The sequence below is a fragment of the Lissotriton vulgaris genome, chromosome 12 (assembly GCF_964263255.1).
Source record: "Lissotriton vulgaris chromosome 12, aLisVul1.2, whole genome shotgun sequence".
Classification (NCBI taxonomy): Eukaryota; Metazoa; Chordata; class Amphibia; order Caudata; family Salamandridae; genus Lissotriton; species Lissotriton vulgaris.
In genome coordinates, this window is record NC_141700.1 from 29,261,453 (window position 1) to 29,285,744 (window position 24,292).

General features: G+C 47.1%; 1 protein-coding gene across 1 annotated transcript in view; it reads left to right on the forward strand.

The window, feature by feature from the left end:
* The window catches only part of HAPLN4 (hyaluronan and proteoglycan link protein 4), a 105,264-nt gene that overhangs the window by 18,368 nt on the left and 62,604 nt on the right, over positions 1-24,292 (forward strand). Inside the window, exons 2-3 of the mRNA XM_086946851.1 lie at positions 15,989-16,109; positions 23,587-23,949. Of these exons, the coding sequence (XP_086802977.1) occupies positions 15,989-16,109; positions 23,587-23,949 (484 nt within the window). The remainder of the gene's footprint in view (positions 1-15,988; positions 16,110-23,586; positions 23,950-24,292) is intronic.

The following is a 24,292-nucleotide window of genomic DNA, read 5'->3' on the forward strand; positions in this document are numbered from 1 at the left end:
TAAACAACTGGTCACTTCCCCCACCCACATCGCAGGTCACACCCTCGACCCTATCTTCACCTCCAGCAATCATGTCTCCTTCAACCACACCACGAAGCTCCTTTGGACTGACCACAGCTGCGTTCACTTCACCTACAACAAGCCCAAACCCAACAAACACCCCCAACCAACTCTGCAAAGAAACTGGAACAAAATCACCATCGACCAGATCTCCTCATCGCTTCTGCTAAACCCCCCAGCCCATTCATCAAACCCCGACCAAGCCGCCACCAACCTCACCCTTTGGCTATCCAACAGCGCCGACATCCTAGCACCACTGAAAAAACGACAAAGCAAACTTGGCAGCAAGAAGGCCTCATGGTTCAACGATGATCTTAAGAAATCCAAGAAACTCTGCCGCTCCCTTGAGAAGGCCTGGAAAAAAGACCCAACCACCAGCACCAAGGACACCTTCAAAAACGCCACCCGCATACACCATCAACTGATCCGAAAGGCCAAGAAAACCGCCTTCAAGGAACGACTAGATAACAACGCCCACAACAGCAAGGAACTCTTCAACATCGTCAAGGAATTTACCAATCCCTCGGCCAACTCTAACGACATCACCCCCTCTCAAGCCCTCTGCGACTCCCTAGCCTCATTCTTCCACAACAAAATTGCAGACATCCACAACAGCTTCGACAATCAACCCGGAGACCAACCCACCCAACCATCTGCTGGACCTTCACCCCCCTCAAACATCCTTAATGACTGGAACACAATCTCCACTGAGGATACCATCCGCCTGATGAACTCCATCCACTCAGGTTCCCCCACAGACCCATGCCCTCACCACATCTTCAACAAAGCAGACTCCATCATAGCACCGCACCTCCGAGACGTCATCAACTGCTCCTTCAAATCTGCCACCTTCCCGGAAAGCTGGAAACACGCTGAACTCTGCGCCCTCCTGAAGAAACCCACAGCTGACCCCACCGAACTCAAAAACTACCGCCCTATCTCGCTCCTTCCATTCCCGGCCAAAGTCATCGAGAAAGCTGTCAACAACCAGCTCACCGCCTTCCTCGAAGCCAACAAATCCCTCGACTCCTCACAGTCCGGCTTCCGAGCAAAACACAGCACTGAGACCGCCCTCATCGCAGCAACAGACGACATTCGAACCCTACTGGACAATGGAGACACAGTCGCCCTCATCCTCCTCGACCTCTCCGCAGCCTTTGACACAGTCTGCCATAGCACCCTTCTACAGCGACTCAGAAACATCGGAATCCAAGGAAAAGCACTGGAATGGATCACCTCGTTCCTCACCGGAAGAACCCAGAAAGTCCGCCTCCCACCATTCAAGTCAGTGGCCACTGAAGTCATCTGCGGCGTACCACAAGGATCTTCACTCAGCCCCACCCTTTTCAACGTATACATGAGCCCCCTCGCGGCCATCGCCCGCCAACACAACCTAAACATCATCTCCTACGCGGATGACACTCAACTGATCCTATCACTCACCAATGACCCTAGCACCGCCAAAACCAACCTACATGAAGGAATGAAAGATGTAGCCGAATGGATGAAACACAGCCGTCTGAAACGGAACTCTGATAAAACAGAAGTCCTCATCTTAGGTTCCTCCCCCTCCGCATGGGACGACTCTTGGTGGCCAGAAGCCCTTGGAAAAGCACCCATCCCGACAGACCACGCACGGAACCTGGGCGTCATCCTGGATTCCTCACTTTCAATGAACAGACAAGTCAACGCCGTCTCCTCATCCTGCTTCAACATTCTTCGCATGCTCAAAAAAACATTTCGTTGGATCCCCACTGAAACTAGGAAAACGGTCACCCACGCACTGGTCACGAGCCGCCTGGATTACGGAAACACCCTATACGCCAGGACTACCGCTAAACTCCAGAAAAAACTCCAACGAATCCAAAACGCCTCTGCCAGGCTCATATTAGACATCCCGCGTAAAGAACACATCTCTGGTCACCTGAAAAACCTCCACTGGCTTCCCGTCAATAAGAGGATCACCTTCCGGCTCCTAACCTACGCACACAAAGCACTCTACGAAATCGGACCAGAATGCCTCAACACACGACTGTCCTTCTACACCCCCTCCCGCCAGCTTCGATCTTCCAACCAAGCCCTTGCCACTGTACCTCGCATCAACAAGACCACCATGGGAGGTAGATCCTTCTCCTACCTGGCAGCTAAAACCTGGAACTCTCTTCCCACTTACCTTCGCCTTACCCAGAACCACCTAGCATTCAGAAAGCAACTTAAAACGTGGATATTTGACAAGTAACTCCCCACCCCTTCTTAAGCGCCTTGAGACCCCCTGGGTATGTAGTGCGCTATATAAATCCTCTGACTTGACTTGACTTGACATCTGGGAAAGTCTTCCTGTCTGAGAGCGTTGCATTAATAAAACCCCATGATTTATTTTGAAACCGCCTTTTGATTTGCCTCCGTTTGTGAGTGCGGAGCCTACCTTCCCGGTGCTTTTTCCTCCTTTACTGAGTGCCTCATCTTGAGTGTACTGAATTTCTTTTATTTGGGAGTGTAAAGCAAGGCAAGCTTGTGATCCAGTATCCATACATTGTGTGGTATAGCATGCTAGGAGAGTAACCTGTGACCCAGTATCCATACATTGCGTGATGTATGACGCTAGGAGTGTAGCCTGTGAGCCCACCGCGTGCACACTTTCTGGTTCGTGTGGTGCGGTCCTGTGTGTGATGTAATGAGCGGGCGCAGTAGTGGACACCTGCAGCATCCCGACACTGCGTGAGCGTGCGTGGACACCTGCAGGATCCTGACACTACGAAAGCGCGCACGGACACCTGCAGCATCCTGACACTACGAAAGCATGTGCGGACACCTGCAGCATCCCGACACTACGAAAGCGTGCGCGTACACCTGCAGCATCCCGACACTACGAAAGCGTGCGCGGACACCTGCAGCATCCCGACACTGTGTGAGCGTGCGCGGACACCTGCAGTATCCTGACACTACGAAAGCGCGCACGGACACCTGCAGCATCCTGACACTACAAAAGCGTGCGCGGACACCTGCAGCATCCCGACACTACGAAAGCGTGCGCGGACACCTGCAGCATCCCGACACTGCGTGAGCGTGCGGGGACACCTGCAGCATCCCGACACTGCGTGAGCGTGCGCGGACACCTGCAGCATCCCGACACTGTGTGAGCGTGCGCGGACACCTGCAGCATCCCGACACTACGAAAGCGTGCGCGGACACCTGCAGCATCCTGACACTACGAAAGCGCGCACGGACACCTGCAGCATCCTGACACTACGAAAGCGTGCGCGGACACCTGCAGCATCCCGACACTACGAAAGCGTGCGCGGACACCTGCAGCATCCCGACACTGCGTGAGCGTGCGTGGACACCTGCAGCATCCCGACACTGCGTGAGCGTGCGGGGACACCTGCAGCATCCCGACACTGCGTGAGCGTGCGAGGACACCTGCAGCATCCCGACACTGCGTGAGCGTGCGCTGACACCTGCAGTATCCTGACACTACGAAAGCGCGCACGGACACCTGCAGCATCCTGACACTACGAAAGCGTGCGCAGACACCTGCAGCATCCCGACACTACGAAAGCGTGCGCGGACACCTGCAGCATCCCGACACTGCGTGAGCGTGTGGGGACACCTGCAGCATCCCGACACTGCTTGAGCGTGCTGGGACACCTGCAGCATCCCGACACTGTGTGAGCGTGCGCGGACACCTGCAGCATCCCGACACTGCGTGAGCGTGCGCGGACACCCGCAGTGCCACCGTGGGGTCACTAAGTGTCATGTCACCCAGGATATGATCCACTGAGCAGGAGCAGCTTTTACAGCCACCACGTGAGTATGCGTAGGTACACTTGAAGTAGCACCTGCGGGGCAGTCAGTGTTCTACGGCCATGGGTGTGATGCATTGAGGGGACCCAGTACAGTGCTGTGCAGAAGCTGTCTTTGGTTTCTCAGACCCACCACAGCAGTGCCACCTACTGGTCAATCGGTGTCCTGCGGCCCTTGGTGCAAAGAATCGTCCCACACTCCATCCATCTGTTGGAGGCGGGTGATCTGTGGACATTTTAATGTCCACTCATCAGCTGTAGATGACTCGGCAGTGCAGGAAACACAGCTGGAGACACTCTTGTGACCGTCTTCCGGCTGAAGACGCCCATAAGAAACAAGTAACGCCTCTCTGACCACCACAGGTGTCCACAGGGCGGTGGCCAAGACACGTACAACCTGTCTCGTGCTGGTGGTTTTCTGGTGTGCACAGAGCGAGGAGAGCAGCTGTCACTAGTGCGGCAGGTGTAGTTGCACCATAGCCTATTTATAAGTGGGACCCACTGTACAGCACCCCAGTTATGGCTATCGTCAGCCTACATTCAGGCCTGTGGCACCCTTTCAGTACCCTCGTGTAGAGACCCCTTGCAACACCCTCGTGTAGAGACCCCTTGCATCACCCTCGTGTAGAGACCCCTTGCATTACCCCTGTGTAGAGAAACTATTTCCCATCTTTCCTGCAAGATGTAACTATGACGAGATGCTCCTAAGACAAGTCGATTATTAAAAACTTGGACGAATGTGCACGCGATAAGGTGAGCTTGCTGTAGGAAGCCGGCTCTGTATATACTCTACCCCCAGAGGCTTAAGTCGATAATACTAAAAGCTCTATTTGTGGTAGTGTGGGCGAGCACTTAGGCTTCTCAGAGGGCTGTGTTAAGCATTTGTTGTACACACTCAGGCAAGAAATGATTATACACACTCAAGACTAAATCTGATATCAATTATTTGTAAAAATATTACTAATTTTATGTTTATTACTTGGAACCAAAGCTACTTAGTTGCAGTAAAATATGTTTTGTGAAATCGCAGTTTTTTAAATATCGAAAGTGGACACTGTATTTTTCGAACAGTTCAATATTACCCTATGGAGTAAACTTACAGGTAAGTACACAATTTACAAATCCAGTCTTCGGGTTTTCAGACCAACACTGGGCAAGGGTCAGGTAAGTGGAGTGACGGCACCACCAGTGGCACTGGGGCGGCAGGTTGCAGAACAATTCGGTCACTGGGGCCCAATGTTAGTCAATGGCGACTGGGGGCACACAGGTGCATGTTGCTGGCAGGTAAAATCTGAGTTTCGGGGGGGGGGAGGGCGGTCAATTTCCAGGGATTAGGACCAGCACTTAGGTGGCCACTAGGGAGCACCAAACACACACCCTCAGTGCCACAGAAGCGGCCGGGTGCTGAGTTACAACACCGCGCCGGGCGCCCCCTGCAGGGCGATGGAGATTGAAGATCTTGATCAAAGGCTGCAGGCTCGGACCAGGAAGCCGTGCGAAGGGAAGCAGTGGCTCTGGAGATACATTGGGATGTTGACGGGCACCTGGGCGCTGCCGGTCAGGCTCCCCGAAGCCAGGGGGCTGCAGGTGCAGGTTTGTTCGTGGAGGTCGGAAGATCCTTACCGGAGCGGGTCACGGTTAGGGGACTCAAGCTCAGAAGTTCTGGGAAAGCTTCTTAGCATGGGTGGGCCACTTCGCCTCTGGCCGGAGGCGTTGGATGCAGAGGTGGGTCCGAGGGTCTGGTTGGGCGGTTCAGCAGGGCACTGGAGCTCTTCTTGAGGGTTTCTTTGTGGGCAGGGCCTCTGTCCTCGAGTTCTTGGTCTTTAGGGCAGGCAGGCAGTCCTCCCAGGGCTGTGGAGGTTGCTGGACCTGCAGGAGTAGGTGCTTTTTAGAGCCGGTTTCTTCGGGGCTGCAGAAAGGCTAGTAGGGCGGGATCCAAGTCAGTTGTCAGCTGGCGCCTTCACTGCTGCACAGCTCTTCGGTCCTTCTTCTTCTTTAGGTCGCCAGGAACTAAGGATCAAGGTTCAGGGGTGCCCCTAAATACGCAATTTAGGGGCGTTACAGGTACTGGCAGGTGATAGCTAATGGGCTACTTACTTTTAGGGTGACTACACCCTTTGTATGTTCATCTGTTTGGGGTGTGGACCTGCTCCTAATCCTATTGGCTAAAATCATCACAACCAATATGGAGTATTTTCTAAGGAGGGGGTCACTTCAGCAAAGAATATCTCAGGGGTGGTCCTGGCTCAGAGGGGATACACCACTCCTGATTACTAATGTTACCCACGACTTTGCTGCCAAAAGTGGGGCTTGTTCAGGGGGCGGGCATCTCCACAACCGGAGAGGCCTTAGCTAGCATAACAAAGGGAAGGAAGCCTTCGAGGTTCACCACTCTTGAGTGCTATTCCTGCTCAGGGGTAGGTGTGAAGCACTTCCACTCAGAGCAGGCTTTGTTTCTGACCCACGAGAGCACAAGGGCTCCTATCTCAGGGAGTCAGAAACATGTCTAGAGATGGCAGGCTGGTGTAGACCAGTCAGCTACACTCTAGCGGTTGGGTAGGTCTTCAGGGGGCACTTATGAGGTGCCCTTTGAATGCACTTATTAATTAATCCAACACTGGCATCAGTTTGGGCTCTTTAACCCCTTGCCTGCTGATGACGAGCCCAGCTCGGCAAGAGGCACAGTGGACTGTGCTCATGACGAACTGGGCTCGTCATAACGGCCGCGCCACTGAATGAATGAATGAATGAATACTTTCTTTTATAGCGCATGGCTACTCTTGAGCATCCCAGCGCTGTAAGACAAAGGAAAGTAAAGACACTATTGGAAGAGGTGCGTCTTTAAGCGCTTCCTGAAAGCAAGGTGGTTTGACTCATGCCTAATGGCATCTGGGAGTGCGTTCCATTCTTTAGCTGCATGCACCGAGAGTCGACGGCCACCCATCCGGGCCAGCTTCATCCTGGGAACTACCAGCAAATTCCGCTGGTTGGATCTCAAAGATCTCACTGATTGGTGGCGACAAAAAAGGGGATCCAGGATAGGCGGGCCAGCCCCATGGATGGATTTATGCGCCATGCACATGGTCTTAAAAGTTATCCTTCCCTTGATGGATAGCCAGTGCAAGGATTGAAGTGCGGCTTTTGCTGAACATCTTTTAGGGACTTTCATGAGTAGTCGGGCAGCACAATTCTGTACTGATTGCAAAATTTTTATGGTGCCGACCGGGGCCCCCATGTAGACGGCATTTGCATAATCCAGCCGTGACATAATCAATGACTGGACTAGCAATCTTCTGGCTTCGAATGGCAGAAGGTCTAGCACTTTTTTTAAGACTCTCAGCAGCCCATAGCAGGTTCCGGCTACCTTTTTTGCTTGGTATTGAAATCCTAAAGAGGAGTCTAGCCAGATCCCTAAGCTCTTTATATGAGTCTTGGGTGCTGGGGGAGGTCCTAGGCAGTGAGGCCACCAAGGATCAAGATTAATTGGTGCCTTGTAACCTAGGAGCATGATGTCTGTTTTGGCCCCATTTAACTTTAAAAAGGAGGAAGTCATCCATTCCAGAACCTTGGTGAGACATGGGGTCAGATTGTTGATCCCCGGATTTGAAACATCGTTCCTCACCAAGGAAACCACCAGCTGCGTGTCATCGGCGTAGGTAACAAGTTGGATTCCCCAGGGAAGCACCACCTCAGCCAAAGGTCTCATATAGATATTAAACAGAGTTGGGCTGAGGGAGGAGCCCTGGGGAACGCCGTGATTCAGTTGCAGCTGGCTGGATGACACCTCTCCCTCAAAGACAGAGAAGCTTCTGTCGGATAAGAAAGAATGGAGCCATTTAATGGCCAATCCAGAGACTCCGGTAAGATGCAGCCGATGCAGCAGAAGAGAGTGGTTTACTGTATCGAAGGCTGCGCTGAGGTCCAGCAGGACCACCGCAGCACAGCCTCCTGCATCCACTATACCTCTAACTGCCTCCACTACTGCTACCAGGGCTGTCTCCGTTCCCTGTTTTGCTCTAAACCCGGTCTGGGTGGGGTGCAATCCTTCCGTGGATTCAATGAAGGAAGAAAGGACCCGATTCACATATTTTTCAGCTATTTTGCTGATAGTTGGTAATAGTGAAATAGGCCTATAGTTGGCCAGGTCTTCAGGGTCTAAGCTAGGTTTCTTAAGCAAAGCTCTGACCTTGGCCTTCTTCCATTTGGGGGGCACTACACCGGAGGCCAGTGACGCGTTAATGACCTGCGTTATCACAGGGCATACTGTACCTGATACCTGTTTAAGAACTGCCAGGGGAGCAGCGTCTAACGGGGAGCCAGATTTAAGCTTACTAAGGAGACTATCCACTTCAGCCACGTCCAATGAAGGAAAGGCTTTGAGATCTACTGATGGGTTAGAGTCCATGTCCAGGTCCTCCCTCGCGTGGTGAATTCCACACCTGTGCGGACATTCTACAGGAGTGGGCGGAGTCATGACGAGCCCAGCTCGGCATGAGCACAGCTGCACTGTGCCTCATGAGCACCGCGCGCGGTCCCCCTCCCCCCGCACAGGAGGGGGAATTACCCACGCGGTTAAGGGGTTAATCTGAGATGTTTGATACCAAACATCTTGGGATTCAGTGAAGCCATCATGGAGCTGTGGAACTTGTATTGACCAGTTCCCAGCCCATGTACTCCGTATGTCTTCACTATGCACTTATAATGTCTAATAATAGACGTAAACACTGTAGAGACATATTGCTCATGCAGCTATGAACTCTTCTGTGGTATAGTGCACCCTGCCGTAAGGCTGTGAGGCCTACTAGAGGGGCGCCTTGCCTATGCTATAGGCAGTGCTGGCAGGCCTGGTACACAGGGATGTGTGCCAGGTCGACTCTTCACTTTTAGTTGCACCAAAACACGCCGGCTGCAGTGGCAGTGTACATGAGTTTGGCCTCGGGGTCCCCGACGGTGGCACAATACATGCTGCAGCCTATGGAGACCCTCTCTGGTCACAAGGCCCTTGGTACCAGTGGTACTGTTTACAAGGGATTTGTGTGTGGTCCATTGTGGAAACAAAGGTACAGTTTTGGAAAAGAACACAGGCCTTTGGAACCTGGTTAGCCGGGAACCAGTGCACACTCCGTGAAAGTTGCTTTCAGAGTCAGGTTAAAAGTTGGGGTACCCGTGCCACAAGGAGCACTTTCCTACAGTTGTCTGGTTGTCTTTAAAGCTAAGATTCCATTCTCCTGCAGCCCTTCACAATAGTATAGACTGCCCATCTGTTGCAACCAGAAATGCGGTTAGCTAAGCGCTAGGTAATGTACACACTGTTTAAAGTACATTAGCGATCTTTCCACGATTTGAGATTCTGCTGCTGCTTTACCAAATTATAAGCATATTTCATGTCTGGGTGCTTTTATTGCACACAGTGCAGTGGTACAAACCCATATTTCACAGGTGGAGGATGTGATTTTACAGATATAGTAAAGTACAGGTTTTCTCCAAAGGATGACATAGACTGTGCCTAGTTCCCTTCCCTTCTGCTAATGTCTCTCTGCATGGCAGTGCATTTCGATAACGACAGCCGCAAAACACTCTCAAAATCCTCACCATCCCCAATGACTAAAGAGGCAAGTTCTTCATCAAAGGGCCTATTGTTGTCTGACCTTTGCAGGAGCAGATTCAAAGGTGTATACGCTTAACCGCGGCTCATTGTTTACTAAAAGTCTATTCATAAGAACCGAACATTGTAATTGCAATCAGGGTCCATTGTTAGCTCTACCTTTCTGACAGGAGCTCCAGCATCTTTAATTCTACAGTCAAACTGGGCCTTTTAAGAAACCAAAACCTATTCTCACTAAATTGAATGAATTTATTGGGTGAACCACATTGTCAGTACCTCAAATAATCAACATAAAAAAGAATGTACAATTCACTAGAAAGGAAGAGCGAAAAAGGAAGAAATAGGGGTTTGAAGAAAATAAAAAAAAGGAGAAATGGTGCAAGAGGTAGTTGACCGCTGAGGCTTATAACCTAAGGAAGGAGTTTTAATTATATCCCTTTAAATCACACCTTGAACATTTTATTTCGAAAGATCGTGAGTCCTAAAACAAAGGATATATACCGAGTATGTGAGCACCATAAACCAGCCTGGATTATTCATCAGTTGCTGAGAACTGGAGATAAAAAAAACACTATCCGAAAGATAGAAAATATTGCTGGGGATAAAGCAGGATTTCATTAGATTAAAAAATTCTCTTTTTAATTTTGAGATCACCGCTTAGACTCTTGGTTCCATTTGGAATAACTTATGTCTCACACACCCCTCTGTGTTTTTGTAGTGAGTACAGTTTCATGTGTTGTTAAAACACTGAGCATTTTTAGTACATTTAGTCCAAGGCTTAAGATCTCCTCAAGCAAGTAAAGATGGTCCTTGCTTAATGGATTTGACCAGGCTTTATGTAGTCCTAAAATTACCATTAACCTGAAAACACAGTTTTAGCACTTTCATAAACCTGGTTGAAGCCTTGCATAAATAAGGAGCGCAGATTCCACGCTCCACTCCCAGACGCACTGCATGAACTGGATACCAGATCCAACCAATTAATCATCCTTCAACTTTGTTCAACATTTTCTGAATTAATCCGCGGGTTTTCAAAGTATTTTTGTTCTTTTGCATATCCACATACATAACACAATGTGTTTTGGAAACTTCTCGTATTTAAGTGTGCCCATCCGGACTTCTTCGAAAATATGATCCAAACACAACCAATAGTTCGGAGCAGCATTTCTTTATTTTAAACCCAATGCATTTCGGGCTGTGTCACCAGCCCTTCGTCGGGGGTCACTGCAAATCAATCAATTTAGGAAACCATCAGTACCAAGATATGCCGTTTATAACATTATGCTAAAATTTTACGTGTCGCAAGTTGAACATAAATCAGGCATTTAACAAGGGAAACGTGAATGTGATCTAGCCGAGAGCGCACTGAGTGTAAGGAGGGTGTATCATTAAATTAAGGCCAGGAGGGCTGCACTATGGTTTTGTCTTTGGTTGGTGGGGGTATATTGTGACATTCAAGCACTTCAATAGATTTTTGTAAATAATTTGAAGGTGAAAATGAACTACAACAGGTTAAAAATTTAGCATAATGTTATAAACGGCATATCTTGGTACTGATGGTTTCCTAAATTGATTGATTTGCAGTGACCCCCGACGAAGGGCTGGTGACACAGCCCGAAATGCATTGGGTTTAAAATAAAGAAATGCTGCTCCGAACTATTGGTTGTGTTTGGATCATATTTTCGAAGAAGTCCGGATGGGCACACTTAAATACGAGAAGTTTCCAAAACACATTGTGTTATGTATGTGGATATGCAAAAGAACAAAAATACTTTGAAAAACCGCGGATTAATTCAGAAAATTTTGAACAAAGTTGAAGGATGATTAATTGGTTGGATCTGGTATCCAGTTCATGCAGTGCGTCTGGGAGTGGAGCGTGGAATCTGCGCTCCCCACGTCATGTACTTAACTCAGTGCATTCAGGGCGAGGCACAACCTGGTTCTGCACGCAATAAACATAAGAGGTCGTTTATATTGGATTAATTTTGTAAAACTCAGGAGTGCATACCACCTTATTCATGTTGCATAAATAAGGGACATATTTTATTCCTTAAAACATCTAAAAGAATATTTTAAGCCAGGGGAAAAGCTTTAATAAATTCCCAAAATGTCTAAAACCAGCAGAATAGCAGATCAAAAGACATTTTAAAGACATCTTGATTCACTTGAACTTGAATTTTCACTTTAAACAATTATTAAGTAAGCTCCGTATACAGATTTTGGTCAAAAGAGAGGTTCAGTTTAGGTGAATGTAAGTTTTTTTTATTTAATGTTAATAGTTTGTGTTGCATTTCTTCGCAGGGCAGGTAAGCAAGTCTTTATATTTCAAAGTGTTCTTCCAAGGGTGACTCTGTGGATTCCGTTCAAGCCTGAGTTATATGGTACTTGCCGAAAGTAAGAGACAATTACCTGGTTCTGCAGCAGTGTGGTCAAGTACCTTTTAATAGACCAATATTTTCAAATGCTTTGGAAAAGACAAAATACACCTCCTTCGTATCAAGATTGCTGTTTAAGGGACAAGACTTGAAATCTCCAACCAATTTTGAATTAGACTCCCCACCTTCGATTCGGAATCCCTTACCACCTTCGCTTCGAAATCGCTGGCCACCTTTGCTTCAAAATCGCTGGCCACATTCGCTTCGAAATCGCTTGCCACTTCTGGTTCGAAATCGCTTGCTACCTCTGGTTCAAAATCGCTTGCCACCTCTGGTTCGAAATCGCTAGCCACCTCTGGTTCGAAATCGCTTGCCACCTCTGGTTTGAAATCGCTTGCCACCTCTGGTTCGAAATCGCTTGCCACCTCTGGTTCGAAATCGCTTGCCACCTCTGGTTCGAAATCGCTTGCCACCTCTGGTTTGAAATCGCTTGCCACCTCTGGTTCTAAATCGCTAGCCACATCTGGTTCGAAATCGCTAGCCACCTCTGGTTCGAAATAGTTAGCCACCTCTGGTTCGAAATCGCTAGCCACCTCTGGTTCGAAATAGCTTGCCACCTCTGGTTCGAAATAGCTTGCCACCTCTGGTTGGAAATAGCTTGCCACCTCTGGTTCGTGGTTCGAAATAGCTTGCCACCTCTGGTTCGAAATCGCTTGCCACCTCTGGTTCTAAATCGCTAGCCACCTCTGGTTCAAAATCGCTAGCCACCTCTGGTTCGAAATAGTTAGCCACCTCTGGTTCGAAATAGTTAGCCACCTCTGGTTCGAAATCGCTAGCCACCTCTGGTTCGAAATAGCTTGCCACCTCTGGTTCGAAATAGCTTGCCACCTCTGGTTGGAAATAGCTTGCCACCTCTGGTTCGTGGTTCGAAATAGCTTGCCACCTCTGGTTCGAAATCGCTTGCCACCTCTGGTTCGAAATCGCTTGCCACCTCTGGTTCTAAATCGCTAGCCACCTCTGGTTCGAAATCGCTAGCCACCTCTGGTTCGAAATAGTTAGCCACCTCTGGTTCGAAATAGCTTGCCACCTCTGGTTGGAAATAGCTTGCCACCTCTGGTTCGTGGTTCGAAATAGCTTGCCACCTCTGGTTCGAAATCGCTTGCCACCTCTGGTTCGAAATCGCTTGCCACCTCTGGTTCTAAATCGCTAGCCGCCTCTGGTTCGAAATCGCTAGCCACCTCTGGTTCGAAATAGCTTGCCACCTCTGGTTCGAAATAGCTTGCCACCTCTGGTTCGAAATAGCTTGCCACCTCTGGTTCGAAATCGCTCGACACCTCGGGTTCGAAATCGCTCGCCACATCTGGTTCGAAATCGCTCATTACTTCGATACGGAATCACTGACCGCCTTCAATTCATTCAACTTGAACTTTTCAAAAATGAACTCAAAAAGCATTATTAAGACCCTGCCTAATTTTTGGCACCCTGTATTATTACCTAATGTTATTATGCCTGCAGGATTCTTTTGTATTTGTTAACATGTTTGATGTTTTTGAATGCCTGAACGTTAATGTGATTCCTTGTGTTAATGCTTAGAAAAGTGTTGTTATCACGATATGGGATGCACTAAAAAAAATTCTATTTCTAATCTAAACAGTTTTGTTAAGCTCTTTGCAATTAAAGCGGTACAACTTGATATTGGAATGTGGGTGATATTATCATAAGCCGGCCCTTCGTGCTTGCCCTCGAAGGCAGGAAGCCCAGCCCTTATGCACAGAAGAACAAACAGAAGTGTGCATTTGAAAGGGTTAATTCGTTTATAAATTGCACAGATGTATTGCCAAATAAAAGGTATACTTTTTAACCACGAATCTTTACTTTAAAACACACAGGGTCCGTTTCACAGAGGGATTTTGGTGTAGATAAAGTAGTGCTCCTATGCGACTTTTTTACATCTCTTACATGGCTTTGTTAATTGGCCCCACAAAACCTAAAATGGGAACATTCATAAACGGTCTGTACAACTAGAAAGGACTGTTCCCTCTTTCTACTTTTACTTAACAGGAAGAGTGCCTAAAAGGGTACTCCTGTATTACTCCTTTCCATACTCACAGACGTTTTTGTGAATCAGTAAAAAAAGAATTCGAGATGTTTGTTAAAGGACGTTTTATATATAGATCTGGTTAAAAGGCGCATTTAAGCACGGGTGATCGCTACGAGGTTAGGTGTGTGTTAAAAAACAGTGAGATATGAGGAAGGAAAGGTGAGAAAAAATAGAATGCTTTTAGCAACAATTCCCTTGACAACTGTTACTCTCACAGCAACTCAAATGTGGCATCTGAGAAAATATATAATTTAACACATGTGTTATCCGTAAAGTGGCAAACGTGTGGTGTATCTAACCGTGTCAGCAAAAAAATATCAACTATGAAATCGGCATAACCGCCCACACTTCTAGTTTTCTAGCATGCGGGTTTTATGGATGCTTAACAAAAGGAGAAAGAAGAACCGCAAAAAAAGGAAAACGCCAACAAAGGCGCCTCAAAATGTAACATTAATTGTTTTACATTGTCATCCAATGAGAAGTGACAAGACAGATGTCTTATAGATTCAGACAAGCCCTCCATCTCTTGAATTTGTTAGCAAACCCTGTTCTTGAAAAACACAAGTTCACAGTAATTTCCATTTCAAGAAAATGCAAGTTAAGCTACCTATTTGTGGGACACAGAGAAAACAGGTGAGTGACCAAGATTAAACAACACGATCATTATCATAGATAAACACTGGTATTTCTTTATTGGTTGATGGATAGTGAATTAGATGAAGTCAAGTCCGTGCACTTAAAATTATAGCTTAAACTCAGAGAATGCAATTTAATTTAAAAAGCATGCTCTGTTGTACCATTACATCACGACACACCCTGTCAAAGAGTTTAGCAAAAAAAAAAAATTGTGCTAGTACCCTGTAAATAATGAAGTTCTTGGATTTATCAAAAAATACGAACTAGAAGCCCGGGATAAGCTCGCCGGCAACTGGCCACTTGCCCGGCTTGTGATTCTTCCTTGAGGGCCCGCTTCCCTTTTTAAGTCTGGCTTTTTAATACACATCTGTGAAACCGACCTAGTGCTTGCAGTATACGTAGAGTAGCCTTGGAGTATGCTGCTTTCAGCCGTTGGCGTTATTTGGGTCTGCCCTGTTTAGCCATTGGCTTGATAGATTGTCACTCAGTCACTTCTTGGGTCAGCTCAGTATACATCTCTCATCTAATGCAATTGGCTGTTTGAGTGTGTCCTTCCACCTCCTCTTGAGTGCTTGCACTGAACTGCACTAGGGACTCATTTACAACTATTCTCTTAGTGCACTCCAGCTGGCTTCCTCCTATCTGTCTCGCTCTAATGTGTTAATGCTGCATATGTTATCCCATTGAACCCAGACCTATTGACTTTGCCAATGTTTGTTTTATTGTTAATGCAGCAACCAGGATACACAAGTCAGGAGTGCACCATGACTTTAGCTGTTTCAGCACATTAGCTGCCAGTCCATCGTAGAGCAATGGAAACAGGGTGTCTGGGAGGCAGGAGACATAGGGTAGTCACAGTGGAAACAGGGTGTCTGGGAGGCAGGGGACATAGGGTAGGTGCTTACAAACAGACGATGGAAAAGTATATTGCATTAGAATCCGCAGCCGCCCTGCAGTCCTAGTTAGATCTGGTGAGACCGACCAGTCATCTGCAGGTTTCTTGGAGATACCAGTGTTTAACCTGCAAGCTACTGATTCATATTAAGGTAGAACTGATTCTATCTTTCATCCTGTCAAGGTCACTACAATATGAACTGTTGTATGATAGTAAAAGATGACATTTGCATGCACTCTATGAACTGGAGTAAGTTTAGGAACAACTGCTACTGAACAATTAATACTAGTCCTGCTTTCTACCAGAGGAATGGTCATTCTAACCCTTTCATCAGTTACATGGTCCTTCTCACCCTTTCAGGAGATAGAATTCTTCAACAGAATTGATACCCTGTGGTCAGATGGTTTGCAGCTCAATCCTTGTCTGTTATTTATCACTTTACCCTCCGCTCCTGGCGTTTCTGCTGCGGTGAGTGATGGTGGACATTACATCTTCTCTTCTGTTTCTCTCCAGATGTCTGTGTGTAAGGGCCTTCTTCAGGTGGGGTCCTGTACCTTGGCCATGCTCCTTGCCTTGGCGTCCGGAAGCCCGGCTGCCAGCGAGAAAGGGAGGCGGAAGATCGTGCATGTCCTGGGTGAGTACATTGGGTAAGGCCTGGCGCCTAGAGGATCCCCGCTGCCGTCTAATGACTCCTGTCTCGGGTCCTCAACATCATTTCATTGTTTCAGAGCGTGAGACTGCCTCGGAGAGCGGCGCAGTCTCTGGGTGTCTGGCCTCAGGTTCATCTTCCCCCTCTGATGCTGAACCTACCCTACACATTCCAACATCACCCTATAGTGCATCTTTTAGGATCCTACCAATCAGTGACTCTACAGCATGCTCAATCCAATACTGATCTTGTATATACCCATCCCCTGCCCTCCGAAGCCAAAAGACACCTAGTAGGACTAAGAAGGGCCAATTAACCCATAATGTTTGTTCGTTTGCTGGTCTTGTTCGTATGTTGGTCTAAGTTTGTCCGTTTGAAGTACTGGTTAAAATTGCATGTTTTTAACCCCGTCCTCACACATAATATTGAGAGGATGCATTAGCACGCCACTACAGATTGGACGCACGTGTGACTAAATTTTAAGCCACCTTTCACACACGTATTGATCAGTGTGAATGTTGATGGTTCCTTACCCCTCAGGGGTTACCTAGCAGCGACACAATAGCACCGCATAGTCGATATACCTACAAGCAAGCCCCCTGAACCTCCGGCAGGCTGCACCTGGAACTTAATGGGAATGGCATGATGCGTGTTGACACGTGCGAATCACCACAACGTTACAGGCACGTAATTAAATTTATTTATGATTCCTTTCCTTTCCTCCAACAGGTCTTTTTTATTACAAGCCCGCCGATTTGGCAGGAGCTTACACCGATAGCAGACTTTTTTACTTATCTGGTCACAAGAATTTAGGACTGGGTACACCTTTTAGGGGGTGTATACCGTCCACTTTCTTTCCCTTTGGTCCTGACGAAAACCTGGTAACTTCCACACATAGGTTGAAACATGTAGACCAGACCACCTCCAGAGATACTCTTGGTCATAATTACCCTCAACGTATCTCCACACTTCTTTTTAACATTGTCCAGTTACTTACAAATAAAAGTTTTTTATATTAAGTTAAACCAGGACAATTTTTAACACACCCTTTTTTTGCGCTTATCACTCACAATCCAGCTCCACTGTAATTCAGGTGTCGTAGCACACCCTGATGGCACTCGGTCATCAGGGTGGACCCCGATGATGAAGCATGTCACCACTAGGTTGGTGAGTGAGGGTTTTTTTACAAAAGGAAGAATTCTTTCCTTTTCCCAGAACACATCCCATTAAGAATCCACGATTCTCTCTGGTGATACTCCTCCGATTGTTTATCATTATACCTTACCCAGGGGAACAGGAGTCAACCCCATTCACTTTTTGTGAATACAATCCCTAACTCTCCCTTTTGTTGTTACAGGAATGTATGATGAAACATTCCCTTGAAAGAACCCAGACCAAAGTTATCCGGTTCTCTGGTCTTGATAGCCATGCAATCTTCCTAATACCATTGGATTGGTCGAACCATGCCTCTGCCCTCATCGTGGTACCCGCCCACCACTGCCAATCTAAGCTCACCAGACGACCCTACGGTTCCATCATGGCGGCACCTGATAAATCCTCAAGTTCGCGCTCATCATCCTGGCAAACACAACTGACTCCAAAGCCGATGTAGGCTGTAAAAATATTTTATAAACAACAATAACAATAATCTCCCTCAATTAAGGATTCCGGCGCTGAGCAATAATTCAATCAGCGTGTTCTTTACTATCGCAGCTTCCAGATAAATGACCCCGGCGCCCGTCTCCGGAGGCGCAGAATTGTTATTTATTATTCTACTAACTCTCAAAGAGCCTCATGCATTTATGTTTTTATTAGATATCGTTCCATTTACGGCTGGCATTCTGTTGTAATAAGACCATGAAGTAAGCGATAACCGCTGGATCGATGCGCAATGACACTGGCTCCGCCCCTTCATGTGCAGAGGCAGTGGCGTAACGAAACGAGTGCAAAGTACATGGAGGGGGCCCTCCGGACCCAGTCAGGAGCTCTCAGGCCAGGGGGCCTGTGCATAGTGCCGAAATGGACCCCCTGGAGCTCGTCCCCCGCACCAGGGGAGCTGTGGGGGCTTTTGTTACGGCACTGGGCAGAGTCCAATTCCGCACCCTTCTATCCTCAAATGCCAGTCTCAGCCAGGATGCAGGGGGCATCTGGTCCAATGCAAACTAGATGAAAAGAACCTGGCAAGGGCATAAAAATGCAGGCCGGGAGGGTACAACACCAGCCAGGTGAGTGCTGTGGGCACTGATGCACGCCAGAAAAATACCTCCCCAGCATGGTTTCGAGGTTAACGCCTTAACCGCGACGGCAATTCTGCAGTGGTGCGGGGCGTTCCATTGAGTGGGCGGGGGGGGCGTTCCATTGAGTGGGTGGGGCCGCGTTGGCCAACGGACGTGCGCACGGAAAGGGTTAAAACAGTGTTTATTTTTCAACTCTGGGTCATGTGGGGCGACGCTCCTCTGCTCAAATGGAGGGGCCACCCCTGGCATCTCTTGCCTGTGCTGAGGCAGCGAACACGAGGCCTTGACAGTGCCCTCCTGTGGTGGTACTATTGAATGAACAAAAACAAGTGGCCGAGCAGGTTGAATTACGAATAATGCACCGCCTAGTCAAACAAATTACTAGGTTGGACAACCATTAAGTTGAATGGATTGATACTTTATAAAGCAATTTTTTTAACAGTATTTTTCTTATGTCATCAAAAAACCAACGAAATATTTGACAAATACATACATACATTCAATACAGTGCTATCACCAAACAATCTGAAAGTAGATAGTTCCTAACTGCTTGTTCCTTGTGTTATAGTCAGCAACCTCGTGCGGCGGCTGCTGCTTCCCCGCGCTTGCAGCCGTGCCGATTTTCCTCCGACTATTAAGCGGTCGTGCGGAAGCCCAAAAGATACGAACGCTGAATCCTACAAAAACGATCCGGCACCCGTCCCCTCCGCCTATAGTGTTTACTAATAAGAGAACAGCTAACGGGGAACGGTTTACGAATTCCTAATTGCCACGCATTACGAAAAAGTGACAGCGACCCCCCAGTCCGTGTCCTGAGGAGAACCCGCAGAATCAGATTGGGTTCGAAACGCGTTGACTTTCCATCCAAGATATAAAATAGACGGGGCTTCATAGGAATTAAATAATACATTTGCAATTGCTCAGTCCATCATGTATAATTCCTATAACTAGCACCCTATTATGAATTATAATATGTATCTTGGGTTGGTGTTGACAAGTAGGCGAATGTAATTATCAGCTTGTCCACTTGTTTGTCTTTATTCAGGACTGGTGCCTCATAATCAAAACACCCGAGGCATTGCATAGTTGTCTATGTGATTTTATGTTACAATTCTCTTGTGATATATATTTGTTTGATATGTTCATTGCACTGTATTGAATGTATGTATGTATTTGTCAAATATTTCGTTGGTTTTTTGATGACATAAGAAATATACTCTTAAAAAAATTGCTTTATAAAGTATCAATCCATTCAACTTAATGGTTGTCCAACCTAGTAATTTGTTTAACTAGGCGGTGCATTATTCGAAATTCAACCTGCTCGGCCACTTGTTTTTGTTTATTCAATAGTAGCGGTCCAGGCCGGTCAGTGACAGGACCCAAGCCTTTTTTTGTTTTCCCTCCTGTGGTGGTGGCAGATGCTGGGCAGGGGATGACGTAGTAGGAGACAGGAGAGAGAGAGAGAGAGGAGGGCAAGGAGTGTGATGAGAGATACAGAGGATGGAGGGAAGCAGCTGAGGGAAGGGAGTGAGTTGTACTATTCAGTGGTAATGGTGTCACCCTGTTTCATGAACCCTGTCACATGTACCCCATGCCTTGAATTTCACCCTGTAACCTGCTCTGAAGATTGATCCTGGGGGGAGGGGGAGCTGTATGGGTGCATCAGGAGGTTACCTTTTCACTCCGCCCCCACCGGCACAAAACAAACCTATACATACTAAGGGGGCCCCGGTGGAAGATGCACAACGTCCCTGCGGCCCCCATTCGCTGGATATCAATGGAAACAATACATGGTTTTATATATACATTTATTGCTTTGACATCTGTATGTATAGTGCAGCTTTCTGTTGGCAACAAACATTTGAAAGGATATGTGTTGCTATGGCGTGTTATTGCAGCAGGATATATTGTTTAGCATCAATATGTGAATTAAGTCACAAATGGCACGCTCGGTGCCATCGCTGGTGACACCACGTGACACAACATCACTGAAACTGCAAGAGATTGGGTACCATCTGTTTGATGAAAGTGAAAATCCAGCAATGTTTTCAATGGTGGGTCCAAACTGGAAAGGCATGGTGAGCAAAAAAACGATGGATTTCGGCCCAGATCTCTGTACTGGGGTGAATGTATGACACTGTTCTGCATTCTGTCCATCAACTGTTCTTTTTGCATTCAATGGTGAAGGCCATTCCCTGTGTCTATGGCTGCAAGCCATAGCCATGGCCTACAACAACAACTCACCTGCCATCGCTTTTGACCTCTAGGTAGGCGGGACAGGTGCAGAGAATGGCTAAGTCCTTTACCAAGAAGACACTCCGCATCACTCTAGTGCTCTGATTTGGATGGACTGGCTGTAAACTATGACCCAGTGCTTAATTTGTAGGAATTGAACTGCCAGGGCTCATGGATTTTCACACGGGTCCACTGCAGCTGGCACAACCCACATGCCACTTTAAACTGCAAGCCGAGTTTTTACATTTAAAAAAAATATATATATTCAATAGTGAAAGCTCCAGTAATCAACTTTGCTTAAAATACACAACCAGCGCCACCATGTGATGGATTCTCATGAATGTGTCAAGTCTTTATCAAGAAGTGCTGGATCCAAGCACCGGCAAACACTGGCACAAATTAAGCACTGGCATGGCCAAAGTCCTTACCATGCCTAGGATAAATGTTACCATACTGGTTTAGGGGGGGGGGGTGTAGAGGGACTGTACACCACAGCGCTGTCCCCCTTCATGTTCTACATCATGCACTTTGTGATATCTTTGTCCACGTGTGTGTGGCCAAGAGCAGTGCATTGGTTGTGCCAGGCTGTGAAGCTTACACTTGGCTCAGTTTTCTAAATGTTGCCAGCTAAAGAAAGTGCAAAACTGTCAAATGTTTTTGGGGAAAGAAGCCATATGCTGCAGCAAGCATCTTCCTGGCGCTTTGCTGAGCTGCAAGCCGCCTGTTCCTGACCAGTCGCCCACTCCACCAATGCTGTATTTTGGCAGTGCGAAGAAAAAGGTTTGGGTCCTCTCTCTGAACTGGCCTGGACCACTCAAACGTACACAACAAACAAGATGGCCAGACAGATATGTTTTTGGTTGTTTTTTGATCCCACTCAGTCAATCAATTCTGGAGGGTCATCTATTTTATTTTAGTATTTTTTGTATTTTTAGAAAAACATTTATAACATTTACTTGAATATGTCATCAAACAGACAGTCAGCGAGCAGTGGAAAACATATCAACAAATAAAGTGTGCATGAATATACAAGTGCTATACAGTGTTAAAAAATCAATATTGTCATTTCATACAAATAACACCACCACAATGAATCAAAGAATCAGATATTTCAAATATCTGACAATGAATTCACATTGGGAACCAGTCCTTTACATTCAGTACAAAAAGAAAAGACAGGCGGATACACAGTTCAAAGAGCACTTACCTGCCTGTCTGACTAAGCCGGGGGTAGGAAAAATAAATTGGAGGGTTACAAAGACTAGGGATAGCACTGTATACATTTAAACAACCCTAGTAGCACCCTTTATTCGTTTTCCCAGGCTTAGGGTCAACGCGTTTCGAACCTCAGCGTGAGTAAGGGTTCTCCTCAGGACGTGGACTGGATAAAGCCAAAACTGAGAATAACAAGCAGTTGTCACTCGAAATTCATAGTAGTGGAATGGGGTGCCTCACACAGACCGGAATTCTGTGTGTAGATGTATCATTTCAACAGGTGGGGGGAATCTGCCAGATGATCCGTAGTTATGGAATTCGATTGATGTCTGGGCCAGCTTAATAAAAAGCGACCGGCATCGTGTGTTTTTTGGTTCAGTTGTACTTCTTTTTCCGTGAAGATAATCCACACGGCCTCGCTGTATCACGGGCGGACTTGTCTCCTCACTCGCTGGCGGCGTCTGGCGAGTGTGGTGTTATTTGTATGAAATGACAATATTGATTTTTTAACACTGTATAGCACTTGTATATTCATACACACTTTATTTGTTGATATGTTTTCCACTGCTCGCTGACTGTCTGTTTGATGACATATTCAAGTAAATGTTATAAATGTTTTTCTAAAAATACAAAAAATAACTAAAATAAAATAGATGACCCTCCAGAATTGATTGACTGAGTGGGATCAAAAAACAACCAAAAACATATCTGTCTGGTCATCTTGTTTGTTGTGTATTTTGGCAGTGGCGGGGAGGCGAGGGTTAAATATGTCGCACATAGTGTGCTCCCCTTCTGTCACTCAGAACAGCCATCCATGTGTACCTGCAGGGAAAACAATTCCCTGCTTCCAGGTGTCGCTTGGAACTTTGGCTGCAGGGCATAGGACAGGCCAGGTAGAAAGAATGGTCGCCTGTGCCCAAGTTGGAAACTGTTCTCATCTTCATGAAGGTCCAAGTTTAAATGTCGCACAGCACTAGAGGTGTTATGGTTGGGAAACAGCCACTACAACGCAGCCGTTTCCACGCTATACTTAACCACGCATGCTTTACAACGCATGCGTGGTTACCACGTATAGCCTTTACCACACATTACTTTACTACGTAGTAAAGGAATGTCCGTAAAAGGAAGAAATAAAAAAAGGGGGCTTGGAGGGGGGTTGGGGGGGTCTCCCCCCGAAAAAAAAACGAGTGGGTTTAATTAATAGAAATAAAAGTCTTACCTATAAAAAGCTCTTCTGTGCTTATTGTTCGTCTTTCAATGAGCCTCAATAACTACGTAATAACGTACGTACCTGTACGTACTGAATTAACAAAAAATAGAAAAAGGACCACATAAGTGGTAATTGCATTCCGTTGTAACGCATGCGTGGAAAAGGCATGCGTTGCAATGGAATGCGTTGTAACGACATACAACCGTTATAGTTGCATAGTTTATCATAACAGCAAATTACAGTGCTTTTTTAAACTATAGTGTTGCTTCAAATGAGGCTTTTGAGGAAGTTCTTCCTGTTTTTCTATTATGTTGAATAATGGCCGCTCTCTCTTCTCTCTCCTCTTATCTCCCCCCCCCACTCCCCACTGTATAGTTATGGTTAGGTCAGAGTTTCCATAAGAAAGGCTGCTTTGTGTTTTCTTAACTTTAATGTTGTTTGATGACTCTGCATGACCTCGTACTGAGAAACTACTATGTGGCGCTGACCCAGATATGTATACCCCCATATGAGCCCCCGCTGTGACCAGTCCTGAGCTCCGCCTCTTGTGTTGTCTTTCTCACAGAGGACCAGACCGGTGATGTGGTGGTCCAGACCGCTCCAGGAAAAGTCGTGACCCACCGTGGTGGCACCATCATCCTGCCATGCCGGTACCACTACGACACGTCTCTCCATGACCCCAATGACATCCGCATCAAGTGGACCAAGATCACTGACCCCATGACCTTCAGCGACGTCTTTGTGGCTCTGGGGAGTGAGCAGAAAGCATTTGGTATCTACAAGGGTCGCTGCGCGTTGCAAGAAGATGGGCCTGGTGACGCCTCCCTCATTGTCAAGAACGTTACCCTGCAGGATTATGGGAGATATGAATGTGAGGTCACCAACGAATTGGAAGACGATACGGGAATGGTGAAACTGGACCTGGAAGGTAAGACCGCCACTGCCATGCTTCATAGGTATGGATGGATTCGGATGAGATGGGTTGTGTTGTGTTGTGTTGGGATGAGATGAGATGAGATGGATTGGGTTGGGTTGGGTTGTGTTGGGATGGGATGGGTTGGGTTGGGTTGGGTTGGGATGGGATGCGATGAGTTGGGTTGGGATTAGTTGTGTTGGGTTGGGATTAGTTGTGTTGGGTTGGGATACAATGGGATGGGTTGTGTTGGGATGGGTTGTGTTGGGATGGGATGGGTTGTGTTGGGATGCAATGGGTTGGTATGGGTTGAGATGGTATGGAATGGGTTGGGTTGAGATGGGATGGGTTGGGATGG